This window comes from Quercus robur, chromosome 6, assembly GCF_932294415.1.
Source record: "Quercus robur chromosome 6, dhQueRobu3.1, whole genome shotgun sequence".
Taxonomy (NCBI): domain Eukaryota; kingdom Viridiplantae; phylum Streptophyta; class Magnoliopsida; order Fagales; family Fagaceae; genus Quercus; species Quercus robur.
This window is the reverse complement of record NC_065539.1, coordinates 52,639,296-52,662,509: the sequence shown is the minus strand read 5'-3', so window position 1 is coordinate 52,662,509 and position 23,214 is coordinate 52,639,296. Positions and strand designations below refer to the sequence as shown.

The window sequence follows — 23,214 nt, the reverse complement described above, 5'->3', positions numbered from 1 at the left end:
AAACATCTATCACATTAGTGATTTAAGATTTGTTTGATAATGTTATTCTAGTAATATTGTTTAAGTATTGTAAAAATACATTTAAGTGAAAATATGTATTGTGTTAGATTGTGTTTGTGTAGGTACATTGTCATTTCTCTCCACGTAATCATTTATACCCCATCCTATATAATCTCTAAAATAAATATTTAAAAAAGTAAATATTGACATAGCTAAAATTTTAAAAAATAAAATAAAATTGCTCCAAGCTATGAAGCTGAGCCGAAGAGAAGGCACATAGAAGAACTAAGCTAAGCTAAGCTAAGCTAACCCATTGGTAAAAGAGTAGAGATTGATTAAGCTCTGTACGGTACGCCAGCCTCGTCAGCCTTCGACTGTGCGCTTTTCATTTTTTTTTTTTTTTAATATTCGCACGTCCATTGATGCTGAGAGATGGGGATAGCTGATCCATCAAATATATACTTCCACTCTCTCTCTCTCTCAGTAATTCTAGGCTAAAAAAACGACGTGAAGAAACTGCCATTACTGGACAGGATCGGGTGGTTTTATCAAACCCACTGATTCCCATGCACACGCGTCTTTAAAATCACTCACAACCACCCCTCTCTCTCTCTCTCTCTCTCTCTCACAGAGAAACCCACCTCTCTCTTTCTCTCTCTGACTCTCTCTCACTCAGTGTCTCTCTCCTCTCTGCAAAACCATGGCGATTTTTCAGGACTGGATGATGGAAAACTGAGTTAGTGGCAAATAAAGCACAGTAAAAGGACAGCCCACTAAGGAAAAAAAGAGAGGGAGAGGGGGAATAGTCACCCTTCAAATTTTTTTTTATCCTTCTTTGGTTTTTCATGCTGGGTTTTTATTTTTAAGGTTTGGTTGGTTTAATTTTCACTCTTTAAACTGGTTTTACACCCTGTGAAAATTTTGGTTTTTTTTTTTATTAAGGACCTTGTATATTTTGATTTTCTGATATAGAAACTAAATTTTTCTGTAGTAGTCACAAAATACAAAAGGTAAAAAAAAAAAAAGAGGGACAGAAAGAAAAGCAAAAGAGCCATTAAAAGGAACAAAATTACAAATCCTCTTCTTTGTTATGCTGTGTCTAGTACTAGTGCATGCACATCTGATCATGACTGGTGAGAGTTTCTTTGCATGTCGGTTGTGAGAGAGAGAGAAGCTGAGCAAAATAGAAAGAGAGGAAGTTATTGTAAAAGAGCGAGAAAGTCGGGGAAAAAGTTACCACCTTTTCCATTAATCCTTCTTTTTCTTGGGTTTCTCAAGTCTTCAGAAAATGGAGGTCACAGAAGTTTATTAGCAGTGCAGAGACAGAGAGGCAGAGACTGGGTTTTTCGATTCATGGAGTCCCCTTTTGGTTTTCTGGTTTCTGGGTTTCTTCAGAATGGTGGATTTGACTGTACTAAAACCACTCTTTACTCCAATATTCTTTAATATATAGGAAAAATCTTAACTTTCTTCAGGTGAGTCACAACAGTACTATAACTCTTTTCTCTAATTAATATTCCTTTTTCTTTCTCTCAGTTCTAATTTTGGGTCTTTTTTTCACTGCAGTGTGGCTATAAGATTTGGAGCTATGCTTAGAAAAAGATCAAGAGCAACAACAAGTAGTAGTTGTAGTAATCAATCTCTAATGGCAGACACTAACTCTCTCCAATCTCCAACAGACAAATACAGGAAACCCACTACCTCTCTCTTAACTTCTCCGAGGTTTTTCACAAATTCCGCTCCAAAATCTTTGCCTGAATACGAGGTTGTTATGAGTCCAACTTCCATACTCGATAGCAAGCCATTCTCTGGTTTCAGAAACCCCTTTAGGTCTGAAACAAGCACACCCAGAACCCCAGAACCTGAAACTAAACGCCATTGGGACAATTTAGACCCCAAGGGTCTTGGCTTGGCCATTGTTGATTCTCTCAATGAAGAAACATCTGATCCAAAACCATCCAAACCTGACAGCCGAATGGTTCTTTTTGGTTCTCAGCTTAAGATTCAGATCCCTACTCTGGCAAACTGTGTTCATTCTCCAACTGAATCTCCCAAATCCCCTGCTGATTTTGGAATCAAGACTAGGAATTCTCAACTGGGTTCTTTCTCTTCTGGCTTTTCTCAGTCACCAGTGAAGAATTCAGCATTCGGGTCTGCGAATTCGGGCATGGAGACTCCGAATTCTTTACGGGTTTTCACTGGCTGTCTCTCTGCTAGTGAAATGGAGCTCTCAGAAGACTATACTTGTGTGATATCCCATGGTCCTAACCCAAAAACCATTCATATTTTTGAGGATTGCATTGTTGAGAGCTGTTGTGGTGTTGTTGGGTTCTCTGGTCCAAGAAAAGAAAGTGGGTTTTTCACTGGCCAGTCTTCTAGCTATCCTTCTGATAGTTTTCTCAGCTTCTGTTACTCTTGCAAGAAGAATCTTGGTCAGGGAAAGGACATCTACATGTACAGGTTGGTCCGATTTTTTTCTTTTTATTTGGGATTAGATACTTTTCTATTCATCCATGTGCATTTGTGAAAGTTACTAACTTTTTTTTTTCTTAAAGGGAATGTTTTGGAACATTTATTCTTATTCTGATAGGATAGTGGCATAATTTTACTATGCGACTGATCTTGATTTGGATTTGTTAATCGCAGCCTTGTTTATGTTCATTCAAATTCCTAATCTGTTTTATCACATGTTAGATACTAGTGAAAGCGAGCTAGCTGGTGTTTTTCTTTTATGAATTGATAGAAACACAATTTAGCAAGCGAGTTTTGGAGAATCTAATTGATCTTATTCTCATTTCAGAGGTGAGAAAGCCTTCTGTAGCAGCGATTGTCGCTCCCAGCACATGCTTTTGGAGGAGGAGGGAATGGATAAATTGGAACCATAATCCTGATTCACCAATAATTTTGCTTAGTGTTCAAAGAAGCATAAAAAGAAAATGCCAAACTTCACTAGGGTAAATCTTTGTATCATTGGTACTCCAAAATCACAGACAAGGATGGTACTTGAATTTCCTAGAAAATTGTGAACCTGTTTTGGTATTTTCTCACTTATTATTTTTTCTCTTTGTTTGCTTTTACCTCTACTTTTTAATACTCCTCCTGTTAAAAGGAGGGCTTGAAAGGTTTAGATATTGTAGAGTTAATTTTGTTGAATTGATAAATAGGTGACGCTGTTGGGTTTGTCCGCAGTTTTTTGTCTTTTCCATAGTTTGTGATGATGATGATGATGATGATAATGATGTATGACTAAAGCACAAATTACTTTTGTTTATCTTATACTAATCATCTAATAATTAAGCACACGGGACCAGTGACCTCATTTGAAGTTTATTAGATGCTTTTCTTTTCTCATGTCCTCATTCTCTACACATCTCCAATAATCAATGCCTCCACCCCTCTTTTTTGATGAATAAAATAAAATAATCAATGCCCATTTTGTCAAGCTTTGAGCAGATTACATTAATCTAGTGAGTTCCATTACTTTATACTACAGGGAGTTGAGAATGACTCTTTCAAGGAAATGGTATAGACCGTATAGTGACCATTTCGAGGGAATAATTCTGTGTATTTTGAATATCTTTTTTTATCTCAACAAAAAATATAAAGTACACACTTCAAATATATATATATAAAGTACAACTGCAGATGTGAAACCAAGTTCCCAGTCTTACACACGGACAGTGTTGTCTGGCTCGTTTGAAACAGAGATAATGATCTTTCCATCTATTTGCTATGCTAAAAGTATTTATATTTTAAAAGATCAAGATGTAAGTGGTAGTGTGGGACTAAACAAAAAGCATCTCCCTAGTCCCTAGTCGTTTATCAAAAAGAACCTACTTAATTTAATTGGATTTTGCTAAAATATTTCAAATGTATTTTCATCAAAACTAATTAATTTTTTTTAAACTAAACTACTTAATTTAATTAGATTTTTGTTACAAAAAAAGAAGATGAGTTCTAATTAAAAGCTTAAAATTGTTTATTTAATTTTATTTCGGACACAAGTCAAATGTATGCTCATTTAAATTAATATAGTTTAACACGATATGTGATTTTAAAAATCAAATTAAAAAATATATTTTAGAAGAATGATCTAGAATAACGCAGGCTTTCTGAAACTTAGAAGCAAAATTGTAAAAAGTCAACAATAATTGACTTATATTTTATATTATCTTCATATATAAATATAGATGGAAGTTGAAATTATTATTTGTAAGTATTTCACTTTAAATCTATAATATCACAAATATTTTTGTTTAAGGAAAAAAAAAATCAAATCCTCATATATTGTTAAATTTATACTAGTAAATGTTCTTCAACTCCCTTGCTTTTAAATCCTCAAATCCGAACACAATCTTGGTATGATAATTTTAGCAAATGATTTAGTACTCGGGAACAATATTTCATCATTTGACAAGAATTTTAATTTTATTGTAAAGTGTTAGGAACTCCTTATTTATTTATTTATTTATTTTAATTTTTAATTATGGAACCATAGAACTCATTGATATGTGATTTAATACTCTACAGTAAAGTACTTATTTTAAGTGGGTTTATAACTTACATTTATAAATCTCAAAAGTCTTGTAGTTCAATTGACAACTCTTTATCTTTCTAACGAAGATGTTTAGAATTTAAATCCTCTCACTCCTAAGTCCCAACTATCAAATCATTATTTTATTTTATTTCTAAAAAAGAGAACTTACATTTATAAATCTCATCCACTCATTTGCTTTTCCACTTTGCAGTAAAAAAACCACTGGACAAATACTTTTTTCTTTGACATGAACGGCGGATTTAATAAATCTTATCCCTAAAACTCACTATAAAATTAAAAACTACTCCACTGCCAAGCCTTTTATTATCTCCTAATATAGCCAATGTTACTTAAGCGATTTTTAGTCCACTTTTCAAATACGTACAAAACTTATGTATAATATCTTATATTCTTATGTCTATTTTTTTAGTTCTCTTCTTAAAATTTTGTCATGTGGTGACTTAACTAAAAAATACACTTTTATTCTATGAGAAAAAAAAAACCACGTAGCAGAATCTTTAAGATAAGAACCTAACAAATAGCACCTAAGTAATATACCTAAATCTTACCCTTCAAACACTTCTTATCTAATAAAGGTAGGAAGGTGCAAGTAAGCTCCACTCTATTTTATTTTCTAAGTATGATAAGCTAAAAATTGCAAAGTTAACAAAAAATTCATAGAGCAAAAACGTTTTTTGGAATGTAAACTTTTTTTGGGAATATAGAGTAAACAAACTAATACAAATAAATTTTAAACAAATAACATTTCCTAATGGTAACATTTTCCCTCTCTCTCTCTCCACATGTTGACCGTTTACCGATCAAATTCTTCTTTTTCCCTAATTGAATTATTTATCTCAAATTACTCACTTTTTCAGTTATTATTATTACTACTACTAAATAGATTCTAAAATTGGACTATGTTTTCTCATTTGAAGCTTTCAAATGGCCCAACAAATAAAAAAATATTAGGTAAATTATTGTTTTGGTCCTTAATGTTTACAGTATGTGTCAATTTGGTCTATAATATTTCAAATGCGTTAATTTAGTCTCAAACCTTTTGATATTGGGTAAAATAGTCTTTGCGGTTAAGTGATGAATAAAAAATGTTAACATGATTAATGGTCAAAATAAAAAAAAAATTATTCTTATACTAAGTAAGATGCCACTTATAGTAACACACGACTTGAACTAAAAAGAAGAAGAAAAGCAACTCCCTCCATTTGTAAACACATACTAGGTCTCTTCTCTTTTCTTTTTTCTTTTTTTCCTCCCCCCCCCCCCCCTCTCCCTCTCTCTCTCTCTCTCTCTCTCTCTCTCTCTCTCTCTACCAAATGCAACGATTACTCCACTAAGTAAATTAAACAAAATAAGCTAATGCAATTTAGAGGGTTTAATGGTGAATGATTTTTAAGAGATGGTAGAGAGAGAAAAGGGAAAAAAAAATTGTTTCTTCGATTAGATATGTATCTCTCTCTTTTTTTCTTTTTCTTTTTTTTCTTAAGTCAATGGGGTTAAGATATAATTTACTTTAAGTTGAAATAAAAGTATGGTATTGGTACTGTGGGACTAAAATTATAGGATATTCTTTTATTTGAAAGCCGTAGGCAATTGTCTATTTCGTATGTAGTCTAATGTGCTAGAGTTGGTCCTAGTTATTTGATTTGGTATTGGTTAAATCCATTGGTAAGATAACCAACAATCTCACAGTATTAGGATATGCTTTAGATGTAATTTTGTAAACTTGTGATTATGAACTATTGGGTTTCATAGGTACAAATATTTGGCCACCTTAAAATTGTTAGGAAGATAAAAATATAGGAAATTATTTGAGTGAAACTTTAATATGATATGTTAGACATATGTCTTAATCAAAAGTTTAAGTTTATAAATATTGAACACAATAACTCAATCATACTCATACGTGTACATTTAATAATATTTTTTTTACATGTGAAATTATGTATATACCGTTCAGCTACACATCCCATTGAAACTTTCAATAACTATCAAATGTACACTTTCGATATCTATCAAATGTCACTTGCAACTTTCAAAACTAGTACAATGGAGAGGATCTTGATCTGTAAAATAATAAGGAAGAAGCCATGGGAATTCAGCAAGCTATCACACACCCAAAACTCTTACTCGTAAGCCTTCTCCAGGGTCATTTGTAAGTGACATTTGATAGATGTTGAAAGCTTGTGTACGGTATCCATTATGGATTGCTCTATATGTATATTAGATGCTTTTCTTGAATAAAAATGTCAAACTGATGGCGATAAATTCACTCACACTCAAAGTGTATACTCCACAAAATTTTCCCGTCATTGTCTCCCTTTTTTTACCTTAAGATAAAACTAAAAGATGATGGATTATCTGCAAAATATTTCGGGATATGTTGTTGACAATAGAGCCCCCTACAACATATATGTCTAGGCAAGAAAGAGACACATAACTGTCAAACAAAGAATGGATTATAAGACATAATAGAGATTATTAGCCTATGAAATACCATTTCAATTCAACGGTAGTTGTGGAGGTGATGCTTCCGTGTATGATGTATCAAGTTCAAATCCACTCTAAAAAGTAGGAGAAAGAAAAAGATGCTACTAAGGAGATTGTAACAACAAACTTTAGGATGTTAGGCTACTGTTGTGTTTCTCACCCAAATTTTGGCCAATTTCTAAGTTGGATTAATCGGTTGGAATTCCAACCTGAATATCATTTGCCCGTGACATAACCATATTGACTATAAGTAAAAGAAAAGAAAAGAAATATAAGATGATGTTTCTCCTACAAATATACGCTCCTAGAGATTGTTATTAATCTTACTCCCAAATGTGCATTATGCAAGAAAAAAAAAAGATACATCAACAATGTTGTATAACATCATTAGAGCCTTTTGTTATTCACAAAAGCATTGGATTGTTTTCTTCCTTGTGTAATACTAATTAGAGTCTAACTTCTTGTAAGTAAAATAATCACTTGTGACACTTCAACTCTCTAGTTCTATAATTTATTTTTAACGGAAAACAAAGAATTGGAATATGCAACTTTTATGTAAGGAATCATTCTTCTCATTTGTTATAACAATTGAATTATCCAAAAAAAAATTAAGCATTTGATACCATGATGAGTCCTTTGTTAAATACACTTATTAGATTTGAAATTAAATTAGCACATATGTATTAAATAATTTAATTATTTCAAGAAATCTTTTTCAAGACTATATGAAGGTAGAAATTCTCTAGGGAATTAACAATGTGAATACAAGGTAATTGAGTTGGACATACAAAAAAGGTTAATGTTGCATGTTAGAATTAATTCCTCTATATCATCATTATAATCCTCAAAATTTTTTTTTTTTCCAAATATATGAAATTTGAGACCTATTCGGAGTCCATGCGAGTCCTATAAGTAAAACCTAGAAAGCACGAGTGCAGCTCCAAGGCCGCCGCACCTGCACTCGACGTGGCGTGCGGTGCACAACGCCGCTGACCACGCGTCTATGCCGCTTCGGTTTTTTTTTCTTCTTCGTTTTCAGATTTGCACCGATTTCGGCCAAAACGGCTAATATGGCCCGATTCCGGCCAAAACAGAAGTCGAAACGGGCCTCCACCATGTCGATGGCCTCCATTCTTTTGCTTCATGTGGCCTTGTGAGAGAAAAAAAAATGGAAGAAGAGATAAGGACGACACTGTGGATAGAAAATTGTGGATAGATTTTCGAATAAGTATATTGGTATAAGAGATAAAGACTTGAAAAGTCAAAAAGACAGAAAAGGTTGGAACTTGTGAAAATAGTAAAAATACAGGTTTTTATTCTTTGATTTTATCACCTAATTACTTTTTTTTTTTTAAGGAAAATAATTTAATATTATAAATATGTTATTGGGCTAAAATTGGGGTTGTGTAAACATTATAATAATATATATATATATGATTTTAAATTTATTAATATATGTTTACCATTACTCTTAAATTGTTGTATGTGTAATTATATATATAAAAAATATATATGCTTAGCAATATATAGAAAATATAAATAAAAAATTTTTAATAATTTTTTAATCGCTGCATCCGCACCCTACTTTTTTAAAAATTACCGAGTCCCGCATCTGCATCCGCACTTGCACCCGCACCCGCACATACATCCGAATCCGAATCCCCACTCGTGCTTCATAGACTAAAACCCATATATATAGATTGTTTAAATACAATAAGACAATGTCTGTGACACTATATGCATTAGGATAGTATTTTTTGTTGTGGTATTTTGTTTCCAAATGCCATATATGGATTATCACCACCTTGCTGTTCTAGCGAAAATTTTGTGAGAATTAAAAGAAATCTCCCTTCTGTAGATTATTAATCTTCGTGACTTAGTAATTGCTCTCACTTTAGTAGTGGTAAACTAGCCCTGAGCTCTGTTTGTACTTTGTACTACATACAATAGCCCAAATTAGGGGATTGAAATCAGGTGCAATACCCAATATAATTGGTATAGATGATTGAGATTTAAAATTGTAAAAAGCATCTTTAAATCTCAACCATTAAATATAAATAATGAGTAAAAGTAAAAAGTAAAGGTAAAAAAGTAATTAAAAAAAAAAGTAGTGAAGGGATAGGGTGAATTGTATGGTGCAATTTCATTTAGTAATTGCACTGGATCCCAATCCCCAAATTAGCATTGTTTTGGGTCTATAGCCATTATAAGTGAAGACTCATTTACTTGGCCCAAAGGGTATGGTCGGGCTGTGGGCTAAGCGCTTTTGAAGCTCAGCAGCTAGGACTACCCTAACCAATACGGGTCCAACTTTTCATGCACCAGCCATTCTTTGAATTCAGGGTATTTTTATTTTCGATTAATTTGTACATGAATAAAATTCATTTTACATGAGAGAAAAAGAGATAAGAGAATAGAAGATAGAAATAGAAACTAATAAATAACGGCATAAATAGAAGGAAAAAAAAGGTTTGAGAATGGGTCTCGATCAAAATAAATTGAAATTTGAGTCGAGATTTAACAAAAGGATTAGTTGTTTCAATTTACTGCAGGAAACAAATATTATGGCCATTTTGACTGTGATAGACTTAGACTTGACAACTATGTAATACATAAACATTGAACCACCTAGATAGATAGATAACACTCAAATTTGAGTGAGTATTTTAGTATTTACATAAGTGATCTAACGTAGCAATAACTTTGACATATATATAGAGGGCGTTTGGGTTGCCCGTTTTCCTGCGTCCACGTTTGGTGCTGCGTTATTATTTTATTTTATTTTATTTTATTTTATTTTATTTTTTTTTTTTTTTCTGCCCGCATAAGTTGACTTTGGTGGACAAAAGTTACTGTTTTGCACTGTAGTAATACTGTAGCAGTACTGTTCACGCATTAAAAAATATTAAAAATGGATCCCACGGTACTTTTCACACATTTAAAAATTATTTTGCTACAGTATTTTCAGTTTTCAGTTTCAGCAACAATAAGCTCAATCCAAATGGACCCATAATATCAATTAGTCATAAGAGTGGTAAATATTAGTTTCTGAGTTTTGATTTTTGAATAATTATTACTCACATGAAGTCATGTGACAAAAAAAAAAAAGTTTGATCGATTTGTTTCTAAGCAAAAATAAAATAAAATTATGCTATGTTTGTTTTGATTTAATGTTATCTAAAAAATGAGTTATTTAAATAAAATAAAATAAAAAAGCATTTTTTGAAAAACTATCTCATTTTGTTATATTTGGTAGTGATCTAAAATGAGATAGAGTTATTTTTAATAGTTTCCATATTGTCTTTTAACTTCCTTAATTTAGTATTAGTAAGTTACTCATTCAATGCACGGATAATTTTGTAACTTTTTATATAAAATAGTTTTGGAGAATGTTGTATTTGTATTATAGCATAATTGTTATAGAACTTTATAAGTAATGAATTCATCATAAAAAACAATAATTATAAATTGCACACATATATCCATTATAATTATTCAATTGAAGTAATGAAAAAAAAAAAAAAACTTTGGATAAATATTATAGAATAAAAGTTGATATAGAATGTGTTTTCCTTTTTCTCCTTAATTTTAAAACAAAATACACATCCTAAACGCTCACAGTCAATCACATTATTTACAAAACCCATAAATCCACAACATTCGACCTTAACATCAAAATCGTAATTGTCATTATTACTCAATATAAAATGCAAGCCCCCTTCTTTGGTTGTAACCAACTCATATGGGTTAAGATGAAATAACAATGTTAAAACTTGGTAGGTCTCATCGAAAGATTGAAAGTAAATGACATCATTTTTTATCGGTGTGTATTTGACATGGGATGACATGAAAGGCTATGGGTGGGTATATATAAAGGGGTAGAAGTGCAATAGATGAAAATGGTGAATTAAAATGCAAAGAGTTTTGTGTGTATATGTGAGAGATGAAAAGTCTTGAAACATTGAACCAAAGGATACGAAGAATATTTATTTTTTAATTAGAAAAGTCTTGAAACATTAAACCAAATGATGAAAAAAAAAATCAATATTTAATTTGTTATTATCTTTGATGTGACACTTGAGAATATTTCAATTCTATTTGCATAGAATGCACTACTTGATAAAACCTCATATTTCCCTACATGTGATCTCTCCTTTTATATATATATATTGATTGATTGGAAATTGTTTTCCAAAAACTTTTAGTTGAAAACAGTCTCTAAAAAATAAACCATAATTTTATTAAGATTTTTCATTGACCAAAGATAATTTTCTTTTAACTTAATTTTTTATGCTACTAATTACTAAATATAAAAAAACATGAAAAATTATTTCCACAAAAAAAAAAAAAACCCTTCCAGAATTAGCTTGAAATTGTAATTTGTATCATGTATGCAAGTTTGCAACTGTTATGTAAGTCCTATTGTATTGCATGGGTTGTACTTCAACTACTAAAAACCAACATATTTCACGTTATGAGGTCATAGCTTCGCTTCGGGGTAGTTATAAATATAAAATATCAGCCATGAAAGGCTTGTAATTAACTAATTATCATCTAAAAAACACACATTTTATTCACTTTGTTCTGTTGCAGATCCATTCTAGAAGCCATGAGGAATAGAAATTGAAATACTAATGTGAACATTAGAGAGGACCACTAATTTTGAGTAGACAAACATATTTAGAGAGGACCACTAATTAGACTCATTTGCACATAAGTTTCTATTCCTTCATAAACTTCAAATTTAATTTTTCTGAAAAATGGATTACATGATTTGCTTTCCAAATTACATAGAAACTATATATTCATTTACACAAGTTGGCCTTGACATACTCGGTGAAGGCTAGAGCAACCAAACCCAACATAGGAAACCTCCCATTCCACAGCTCAGCATTTGAGGTCATCAACCCCTCTGACTTAGACTCCACGCTGATTCCCATAAACAAAGGAATCAGAAATGAAAGAGATAGCACATTGCTAGTTCCTTTTCCTTGTCTATCTTGGGTCCTCTTTTACTTGCCAGAAAGTTTTCCCTTGTCTGTTTATCAGAAACAACACCAGAGTCCAGCATATTATCAGCAACAATGACATGTTTTATAGCTTTTAGCAGATCTTTCTATTTTTTCCCAGCATTGATATCAGAATCTGCTTTCAGAGGGCTCAGAGAAAATTCTCACGCTGCTAGATACAATCTTGCCCTTAATTCCATCTTTCAATCGCTCAACAGATTCAGGGCGATCAACAGAACAACCATCACTTCCATCCTTTAATGATATTACAGCAGAGGTACCAGTTTTGTGTACTTCAACAGCACCTTCACGTCTTTTCTTTGACACAGTACCCATCTTCTTCAACTTTTTACCAGTTAATACTTTTTCTTCCTCACCATGTTGCTTAGTGCAAGCAGCATCTTCTACAAATTCATCATCACTTGCTTCTTCCTTTGGAAAGGAAGAATTATCTGGACTGGATGTCATTAATACATGTTCCTTACGGTTTCCACCACTGCTTTTACTATTGTTTTTCTCAGGGGAAATACCTGGAGACAAACTATCATTTGCACTACAGGATATAGAAGGCTTTACATCTTGAATGTCAGTTCCACCTCGTCTCTTTGAGCAGCGCCCCAACTTAGAGCCAGAATCACTTAAAGACTCATTCAAAGCTTCTCCACTGTATGTCGCCTTACCTGTCTCAACCTTTAAGTCAACCTCTACCTCATTAACAGATAGAGCCTCACGCCCAACATCAGATTTATCGGCACCATCTCTGACACCACTTGATTTCTTATTTTGTAGCTCATCAAATGCCACACAGATTTCGTTCACAGCTTGAGAAAAGAACCTAACTGTTTTACCCTGACATCGGGCAGACAATTTACTCTTTAGCTCATTAGTGAATGCCTGAATATCCGCAGGGGCAACAAAACCTCTGTGGATGGAGGAGAAGTAACCAAAGGTAAAAGTAAGAAGCTAAATTCCTGAGTTTGTCAACTTAATCAATGAGACAATAAGAAACACAATGCAAACAGAATTGGATGGGAGAACCATCCCTTAAGAGAGATAACACAGAATTTCAACCAGTTTTCATACAACCAAAGTATATCATAGATTTCTTACCAAATTAACTTAACCTACGAATTGACCTAGAATGTTTCAACCTATCTTTTAGATCGCTAAACACCTAAAATGGAAAAAATTTTCAGTTAAAATTATAACCACGTACAAAAACCAAAGAGAAAGAAAACTTGATGGGTTTTCTTTAAAATATGTGTGGATCTCAGATAGGATAATGTCAATAAACAGTAAACATCACATGTTGGAGTGTACAGATAATGCAAACGGGTTCCTGCACAGGGCTGGTTGTCTCAGCCAGCAGAAGACATTTAAATGATAGCGAGGCTCTACATCAGACAAATGTTGCTTACCCAAACACTAAGGATCCGTTTGGATACTGTTTATTTTGCTGAAAACTGAAAACACTATAGCGAAATAATTTTTAAATATGTGAATAGTGCCGTAGGACCCATTTTTAATGAAAGTTTTGTTGAAAAAAGAGATTTGTGAGTTCCGTGAACAGTGCATGGGACCCACTGAACAGTGCAGTAACACGTCAAAACTGACTTCTCAAAAAAAAAAAAAAAAAAAAAAAAAAAAACGCCAGACACAAGACGCTAACTGTAGATGCAATCCAAATGCGTACTAAATGTATTAAAACAGTACAATATTTTAAGAAATGAGAACATTCTGGGGCATGTCCGCAACCAATTGTGCTACCCCTTGGGGTTGCCATTGAAAAAATAAAACAATGTTTAAAGGATTAAGAATATATATTACACTAAAGCAGCCTCACTAAATTCAAACAAACACATCCAGCTACTATATGATGAACAAAAACAACTTAATCAAATATTTCTTAAAAATATCATAAATTAAGTAATACAATATATGGTGAAGAAAACTGAAAATATTACAGTGAAAAAAAAACCATCAATAAGGATGCATACCAATAATATGTAAACAATGAACAAATGATACTTCGATGCTGTGAATTTTGCTGCTTCTAATGTGTATGGAATTATTGGTTTTATATTTAAACTGGTTTGATGAGTTAGAGGAAGAGTACGCCATGGCCTATTAAGAGTACATCATGGCCTGTTAAGGTTTTTAAACAAGTGCTTTGCTCATTTGTGCCTAGTAATGAATGAGATAAGTTGACCAATAACTAATATATGTGCTGACAAGTCATAGAGTTCAAAATGTAACACCAACTAAAGGCCTCACTTTGTGTCCATTTGGAAACAACTTATTTAGCTTTTTACTGAAAATACTGTAGATAAAAGGTAAAAACTAAATAAAATTAGTAAGAGACTCACGTGGGACCCGTAAATAGTAGGGGGAAAAAATGCAATAAGCTGGCCTATAATTAAGATCCAAACACACACTTTATATAATAGAATATATCATAAACCTCCACTCAATTCAAAAGCATTATTTACTTCTTCTCTACTACTTTCATTTCATTCTAAACCACTGAATGGGGCAGCTTTAACCAAAATTCACACAGTAATTAGCACAGGTCAATAATAAAAACAATTTTTTTTAGGTAAAGGTTTAATGCAAGAACAATAAAAACAATTATTTGAAAATAAAATAGATTGATAAAGAGGTAATATATGTGTGTGTGTGTTGCAATATATAAAAACTTAAAAATCAACACTAAAATAAAACCAACTATTACATACAAACCTACACAATTTATAAAGTCAACTCACATTATCATAATAAGTTTAGTACGTCAAAGTATCTCCCAAGTAACCTCCAAATATTTCCTTCAATTATAAAATCCTCAAAGATGATAATCAAATTAAAATTCGATCTCCCCTAATGGAAATGCCCACAAAAATTAATCTTACAAAATTTCCGTACTGAGATCTGGTTTCTTAAGCTTTTCCAGAGGTGCTTTGGCTTTTAAAAATGAGAAGCAAACTTGATCTCAGCCAAGGGTTTTTGTATGCTCTTCGCCAATTTTGTGAGGCAATTAATGCTTTTTAGGGATTTTGAGAAGCAAATTAAGAGCTACTTCTCAAAGTAGTTCAGCTTTAAATATTTTTAAAAAGCTGCAGCCCTTATTTACTAGCCCTTAATGGCATGGTAGTTCTCCTGGCAAGAAGTGTGACACCCAACCCTACCTATGAATTGGCAATGCGGTGCATGCTGCATATGTCCTTTCCATACATTGTGATGTTCTTATCTAATGTCACTTTTCAGCAGCAAGTTTATTGAAAAGATCTTGTTCAATCCACATTTGGGAACAAATAAATTAGCATTAGCTCCTGCTAATCAAGTGCCCAACCTAGAGCCTTGAGCAAACTCTTAGTAAGCTACTTTTGCAGGTACAGCATTGCTCACCATAAAATTTATGGAGTTAGGGATAGGCTGAAGTTAATTTACCATGATTCCAACAATGAACTGTATAAGAACTATAAATTCTTATTTTAAAACGATACCCATAAAACTGCCCCACAATTCTGAAACAACCAAGTTATTTCTACATAAATTAAAACTTCACATCATGATTCATAATTAGCTTCCACATATTTTCCCCATCAATACTTTTTTCTCTCCACTATGAAAACCAAGCGAACCAGAGCTATATGATATGGGAGATGTGAATGCTCGATAAGGGACCAGCAATACCTCAATGTAAATACATGAGGTCAAATGAGTAGCGCACATAATACCAATTTGGAAAACTTCAATCTAACATTACTTTTGGTCAACAAGTATGTGATACCTCAAATTGTGTGTATTTGATTGATTGGATATTGTTGGAGTGTATTGTGCGGGCATGTGCTAAGTCCCTCCCACATAAGGTGTTTACTAGATGAATATTGGGTTCATAAGTCATTACAAGAATAATAAGGCAGATGTCGCTAGTGCTCTTCCTAGGGTCGTTACAAAGTATCTCCAAAAATTATAAGTCCCTCAACTCAATCAGAAGAATTATCAGGCCAAAAAATTAAATGATAAACATATGCATGCTAAAGTCTATACTACAATCACCAAGGCAAACTATAGCTTGCCAACCGACAGATAATAAGAGATCTATATCAGACCTCAAGTTATGTTTGATTGGTTGTCAGCTGTGCAAAACCAATCATTCTCCTCTTCTTTTCTTGATTTATGTAATTTTTTAACTTGATTTTTTGACCCCTGTGCGCTTCTTGTGTACTAGAGCATCCATTTTTTGATATCAATAAATCTTATTACTTATCAAGAGAAAAAATAGCTTGCCCCCATCCGTCAGTCTCCTTAGAACAATCAATAGTCAACATGTTTTTTAATATTTTAGCCTTTGATAGTGTTTTCAAGTTCACGACAACAAATATTTAGCCTTTCCGAGATAATATTTCAAGAACCATACATAATAAAAAAAAAAAAAGGCTAATGAAATTACATCACAATAATGTGTAAGAAAAACTTACGTATCTTTTGTAGCAAAGAATTCGACGAAGTATTTCTTGGGATCAGGCTGATGCTTAAATTCTTCAGGTTTGCTAATCTGTAAACACATAATCATCAAAAGCTACTGACAAAGAGATGCGCCAATAAAATCATATAAGAGCCTCAAAAACCTAAATTTTTTAAAAATTACCAATAAGTGGAGTATTATTATTATTATTATTATTATTATTATTATTGGGGTAAAGAAAAAGGAACAACTACCATAGTCAGATACTAAAACAACCTAGTCCCCCAAAAACAATGAAACACATATACTAATTAATAAAAAATAAATAAATAAAAAAACGTAGCAGTAGCAGTAGTAGTTAAGAGAAAAGAGGGAAGCCCTTGACCTTAGCAAGGACAAGATCGCCCACACTTAACTGCCTCTTCTTCTTGGCCTTCGCCTTGTTGTTCGCTCCGCGTCTACGCGCCGGAGCCATTCAGCGAACCCTAAATTCTCACGATCCGGCCAAAAACCCTATCAAGTCGCCCTTGCCGGCGATAAGTGGCACCGGCTCATCGGAGGAATAATGGCAGAAGAGAGCGCAAGAGATAGGGGATTTTTTTTTTTTTTTTTTTTGGGTTGAGAAATGGTGTTGGTGTTTGGGCTTGAGGTTGTGGTCGTAATTTTTAGATTTTCCTCTGGTTTTTTTGAGACTTTTGATTTTTTAGTCGAGATTTAACAAAAGGATTAGCTGTTTGAATTTATTGCATGAAACAAATATTTTGGCCATTTTGACTATAATAGACTTAGAATTGACTACTATTTAAATTTGTAATACACAAACATTGAACTACCTAGATAGATATATAACACTCAAATTTGAGTGAGTAATTACATAAGTGATCTAACGTAGCTATAGCTTTGACATATATCTAATGTCAATTAGTCATGAGAGTAGTAAATATTTATTTTTGAATTTTGAATAATTATTACTCAAATGAAGTCATGTGACAATAACAAGTTTGATAAATTTGTTTCTAACCAAAATTAAAATGAAATTATGCTATGTTTGTTTTGACATTAATGTTATCTAAAAAGTGAGTTTTTTTTTTTTGGAAAAATTATCTCATTTTGGGATAATTATTGGGTACTCTCAAAGTACCATAAATGCGTACTCTCCCTCTCACATAATTATGAGTCCCACTAATTAAATTTATGGTGAGACCCACAATTCATGTGAGAGGGGGGAGTACACATTTATGGTACTCCGAGAGTATTCAATAATTTTCCCTCATTTTTTTATATTTGGTAGTGGCCTCAAAATGAGATAGAGTTATTTTTAATAGTTTCCATATTGTTTTTTAACTTTCTTTATTTAGTATTGGTGTGAAATAAAGTTGTTTTCCAACAAAATTTAGTTGAAAACAGTCTCTAAAAAATAAATCATAATTTTAATAAGATTTTTCATTGATCAAAGATAATTTTCTTTTGAATTATTATTTTTATGCTACTTATAAATATATAAAAAAAAATACGAAAAACGATTTTCACAAAAAAATTTCCATCGAGAATTAGCTTGAAATGGTAATTTGTATCATGCATGCAAGTTTGCAAATATTAAGTCCTATTGTATTACGTGGGTCGTACTTGCACTACTAAAAATCAACATATTTCATGTTATGAGGTCATAGCTTCGCTTCGAGGTAGTTATAAATATAAAATATCTACTATGAAAGGCTTGTAATTAACTAGTTATCATCTAATAAAGCACACATTTTATTTACTTTGTTCTATTGCAGATCCACTCTACAAGCCATGAGGAATATAAATTGAAATATTAATGTGAACCTTAGAGCTTGTAATTTTCCAATCTTTCTAAGTGTTATGGCAACGATGAGAGTAAACAAACATCTTTAGAGAGGACCATTAGTTTTGATAAACTCATTTGCATATAAGTTTTTATTCCTTTATAAAATTGAAATCTAATTTACTGAAAAATAGATTACATAATTTGCTTTCCAAATTACATGGAAATTAAATATTCTTTTACACAAATTGGCCTAAGTCAGTACATCAGAGACCTAAATAAGGGTTCCACCCTTGACATACTCGGTGAGGGCTAGAGCAACCAAACCCAACATGGCAAACCTCCCATTCCACATCTCAGCATCTGAGGTCATCACCCCCTCTGACTTGGACTCTACGCTGATTCCCTTAAACAAAGGAATCAAAGATGCAAGAGATAGCACAATGCTAGTTCCTAAGAACCATGGGATTCCACCATTTGATATCTGGGCAAACACATCCTCACCACTGGATAACTCCACTACCATTGCAGCAACAAAGCCTATCATTGCTAGCCTGCCGTTGATCCTCTCTGGTGCAGGCCCACTGAATGCAAACAAGTCTAAGAAGTTTGTGCTGACCTGTCGATCATGGTGAAGCACTCGTCAAAAAATACTCCTTAACTAATGTTATACACATAACTATTAACAACATTTTCCATAAAGGTTGACATGACTTACTTTGCTTGGATCTTAATAAAAGTAGGATCATTTAGTAAAACCAGGTAAGAATTATATTACTTCCATATGAACAAGCAATATTACTGGTTATAATTGTGTCTCTAGTTTTACTCAAAAAGTAAAAAATGAATAAACTTAAAAACGGACTTTTTCACAAAATCTAGGTGACATATTTTAAGTTGTGCATAATTTAATTTGGATCAATAATAAATTTATGTGAAAATAATTTTGCTCTAATTATAATTTGCTCAGCAAGTTGTGAAAAAAAAAATTAATGAATAATTTTGTGTGCTTAAACTAATTTGTAAAAAAAATGGATCTTCAAGAAATAATGTTATTGTATATCTAGGGTTAATGAGCGGAGAGAGAGAGAGAGAAAAAAAGAAAAAAAAGAAAAAAAGAGAGAGATGAAGTATCTCTTGAATTAAGGGTAGTTACCTTGGGTGTTGAAGTTGTCACAGACTCTGGTTGCTCTTTCTGCAAAGGGCAAAGACAAAGAATTGTACGATTATGAACTTTCTTATAAATCAATTAGCATATCATAATAATATAAATGTTAAATTATTTCTATCAGACTTTGAATTTTCCACAAAAATAAGAATAAAAATATTATGATGCATAGATTTCATCAATGTTATGAATAGCATTTCGGATCCTGTTTCGGATCCCATTTCAGTTTGTTCATTGGAACATAATGTTTTGGGACCAACCTATTTTGGCGTGCTGTTGCATATTAATTCGGGCTTACCACTATTTTATAAATAAATATATATGCATATATTTATTATTGATAAAAAAATCCATATAATAAATTATTAAAGGTTTTAAAGTTATAAGTAAATATTTCAACTAATAGGTTATCTTTAATCTCAAATATTAGTTCAATAATAATAATATCAACAACAACTATTAGTTCAATTATATATAATATAATGAGGATAATAATATGAAAAAAAGAAAAAAAAAAGCCTAGATGTTAATTTTAAGAATAGTTTTAGGACTATGATTATTTCATAACTTTTTATTAACAATTTAAATGTAACAAATTGTAAGTGATTAACTATTACTCAAATATATATAAACTCATAAAATTTTTTTTTTCTTTTCTAATTATACTCTATCACGTTATAATTGTGAAAAAAGTTGTAAAAATTTTTATATTTCTATGCTTTTTCTAATTTTAGTGACTGGAATTAAAAGACCGAAAGTTTCGTTTTTATTATGAGTCATGTGAGGTTCACAAAAACAAAACAAAGAAATATTTTTTTTAATGAAATTCAAGTGGACAAAACAAAAGAGCCTGGAAGAATGAGTATTACGTGGGGCTCACAAACACCACAAAACAAAGAAAATATCTAAAGCCTAAAGACTCTAAACAAAAGTGAAGGACAGCTAAGGACACACAAATAAAAGAGAAGAGGTAGACAGGTAGACCGAAACCAGTCTAACCAGAAGAAGAAGAAGAAGAAAGAAAGAAAGTAGAAGAAGAAGAGGAGGAGGAAGAAAAGCACGAAACCCCAAAGAAGGAGGTAGGATTTTTTTTTTTTTTTTCCACGATGAGATAGCATTTCATTACCTTTGCAATGCAACGCACTCGCATGCTAGCATTTCTTGGCACAGGTGACACATAACTAGTGGGAATAATTAGAAACTGGTTCACCCTAGTAGACCTGTTTGAAACTACACGGGTCAAAGGGCTTGCCAAGATGGATTGCATTGCAGATGAGGCTGCCATTATTACCAAAGAGCTTTTGTATATGGAACTCGCTAATAGGCTATGAGTGATCAAATAGGTACTAGGTAGTAGAAAATGAAGTGGTTGTGGCATTTATGTTTGGTCTCGGAGTGATATATATAGAGAGTTTTTGAGGAGAAGCAAGTAGAGCAGTGGATATTTAGGATCCACGTCTCGCTTATTATGGCAGTGTCTAGTGTTTACAGCCCATCAATAGGCATCCTGTGTTCTCGAAAGGTCATCGGTTGACATGGGCTCATTTGTCCACACATGGCGGTGTCGGTACGTAATGGACGTGGCACTTTGGGCTCATCAGAACTTTCTACCAGTGAGTTTACGGCCCAAATGGTTCGAGGTTTTCACTGTTTGATTTTTGAATGGACGATGCCATTCCACATTTCTATGTTCTTCGACTCACCTCTCACATTGTGCCACGGTTGTACACTTTGATCACTACCAAAGTTTGATACGCAATTGATTTGGTTAGACAATAGCAACGTTTTTGTTTGATAGGAAAAGTTCGTAAAAACTCACTGTTTTCCTTTCCCTTTTTCTTTTGGTTTCTTAACCCATAGTTCTCAATGTTAATGAGTGTGTATTTCCTTTTGTCATAGTATCGTCATTCCTAATTAAGCTCGAATTTGACTCTCCCAACCAATTTTGATTATAACTAGATATGTTACAATTATTTTTTAATTTTATTAGGAAATACGTTATACATTTTGTGCATCACGAGTACTAGTTTGAATGTTATGGGATGCTTAAGTTAATACATCTTAGGTTAAATTATTATTTTCGTCTCAAAAATTTGCATGAATTTCATTTTTCTCCACATAAGCTATTGAAACCTTTACAATTTTTTGGTAGATCAAAAGATGAGACACTCATATCTTTAACTCTTTAATTTTAAAAGACTTGCCATGATTGCTGAACTTTAGAGCATTTGTGATGGTTTGGATTTAGCAAAGAATCTAAATATCAGGTCGTTGAACAAGATACAAAAGTTATGGTCACAATCCTTACAAAGCACGATGTCTTAACTAATTCATCTCACCCTTGTAGTGTTTTGATATATGATTGCAGGTCCCTTCTTCAGTTTCTTGAGGAAACCATATCTAGGGATGGAGCCATAACTTTAACTTGAGGGAGGTGGCTTTACTGTTAGCACTGTATGTGACAATTTCAACATCTAATTCTTTTTTTTTTTTTTTTTTTGGGATTGTATATTTTGTTTTAAATTTTAGATTTATAAATTTTTTTATGGTCACTAAAATGAGGAAAATACTAGAATTACAATTTTTTTATTATTATAAATTGTTGATGTAATAAGCGGTTATTGATAAGTAAAAAAATGATGTAAGTGATGGGCCCATATTCAAACTAATAAGAATTTGCTACTAAAATAGTTTGTTAAAATGTTGTAAAAAAGTTTTTGAGTATAGCATTGCTCTTAAAAAAATCAATAATATTGTTTAAGGAAAGCAAAATTTAATTTTATAAAACAAAATTGCTAAAATTAGTACACACACATATATATATAATATTTTTCTTTAAAAAAAATTAGTTTAATAGTGGCTTCGTTCTTACCCACATCCACTACATCTTCCATGAAAGGAACCAATGCGCGGACCTTTTGGCAAAGGAAGGGTCTCCTAGTAGTGACAGCTTTATTTTGTACTCGCATCTTCCTTCCTCTATTTTGTACCTGTTATTTTCGGATACTTTAGGTATTTCATACTGCGAGACTTTGTAATTTATAGTTTTGTTTAATTATATTCCCTTTTGCCAAAAAAAAATGTAAATATTAATTTTTGAGTTTTGAATAAATATTACTCAAATGAGGTGCGTGACAATAAAAAATTTGATCAAATTGTTTCTAAACCAAAAATAAAATAAAATTATGCTACGGTTGTTTTGGTTATAATGTTATCTAGAAAATGAGATACTTTTTGGAAAATTATCTCATTTTTTTTAAATATTTAATAGTGGCCTCAAAATAAGATAGAATTGTTTTCAATGGTATTTATATTGGTTCTTAACTTCTTTTATTTAGCATGTCGCAAGGTAAAATTGTTTTCCAAAATATTTTAGTCAAAAACAATTTTTTAAAAAAATAAGACATATATTTCCGAAATATGATTTTCCATTGACTAAAAATAAATTTCTTTTGATTTTTTTATATTGCCAAATATAAAAAAATGCAAAAAAAATCATAAAAGGTTTTCCATTGAAAATTAGCTTAAAATGGTAATTTGTGTAACTTTATCCTCACAATCGAAAATGAGAGGAGAGAAAGATTTATAGATAAACTTTTTTATTTTGAATGAAAAGAAATCAAATCTAAAAACCAAATTAAACAAACTAAAAGCACATTACCAAACATATAAATATAAATATTTTAATATTTGGCCGAATAAAAAAATAAAAAAAATTAAATTCAGTTACTATTTTAGTAT

The 23,214-nt window shown here is 32.0% G+C and overlaps 3 protein-coding genes across 3 annotated transcripts; 1 reads left to right on the top strand and 2 right to left on the bottom strand.

Annotated features, from left to right (window-relative positions):
* Positions 1–495: 495 nt before the first annotated feature.
* On the top strand, positions 496–3,188 carry LOC126689439 (FCS-Like Zinc finger 8). Its single transcript, XM_050384633.1, has 3 exons — positions 496–1,475; positions 1,567–2,460; positions 2,801–3,188. Exons 2-3 carry the CDS (start codon positions 1,589–1,591, stop codon positions 2,883–2,885), a joined length of 957 nt encoding a protein of 318 aa, XP_050240590.1. The 5' UTR covers positions 496–1,475; positions 1,567–1,588; the 3' UTR covers positions 2,886–3,188.
* Positions 3,189–11,724: 8,536 nt separating this feature from the next.
* Positions 11,725–17,263, bottom strand: LOC126689438 (ENHANCER OF AG-4 protein 2-like). The gene is made up of 3 exons (XM_050384631.1): positions 16,905–17,263; positions 16,533–16,609; positions 11,725–12,976 (listed from the first exon to the last, which is right to left on the bottom strand). Exons 1-3 carry the CDS (start codon positions 16,992–16,994, stop codon positions 12,184–12,186), a joined length of 960 nt encoding a protein of 319 aa, XP_050240588.1. The 5' UTR covers positions 16,995–17,263; the 3' UTR covers positions 11,725–12,183.
* Positions 17,264–18,428: 1,165 nt separating this feature from the next.
* LOC126689437 (early light-induced protein, chloroplastic-like) lies at positions 18,429–20,863 on the bottom strand. The gene is made up of 3 exons (XM_050384630.1): positions 20,600–20,863; positions 19,462–19,500; positions 18,429–18,924 (listed from the first exon to the last, which is right to left on the bottom strand). The coding sequence occupies exons 1-3, from the start codon at positions 20,849–20,851 to the stop codon at positions 18,580–18,582; spliced, it is 636 nt and encodes a 211-aa protein (XP_050240587.1). The 5' UTR covers positions 20,852–20,863; the 3' UTR covers positions 18,429–18,579.
* Positions 20,864–23,214: the final 2,351 nt, after the last annotated feature.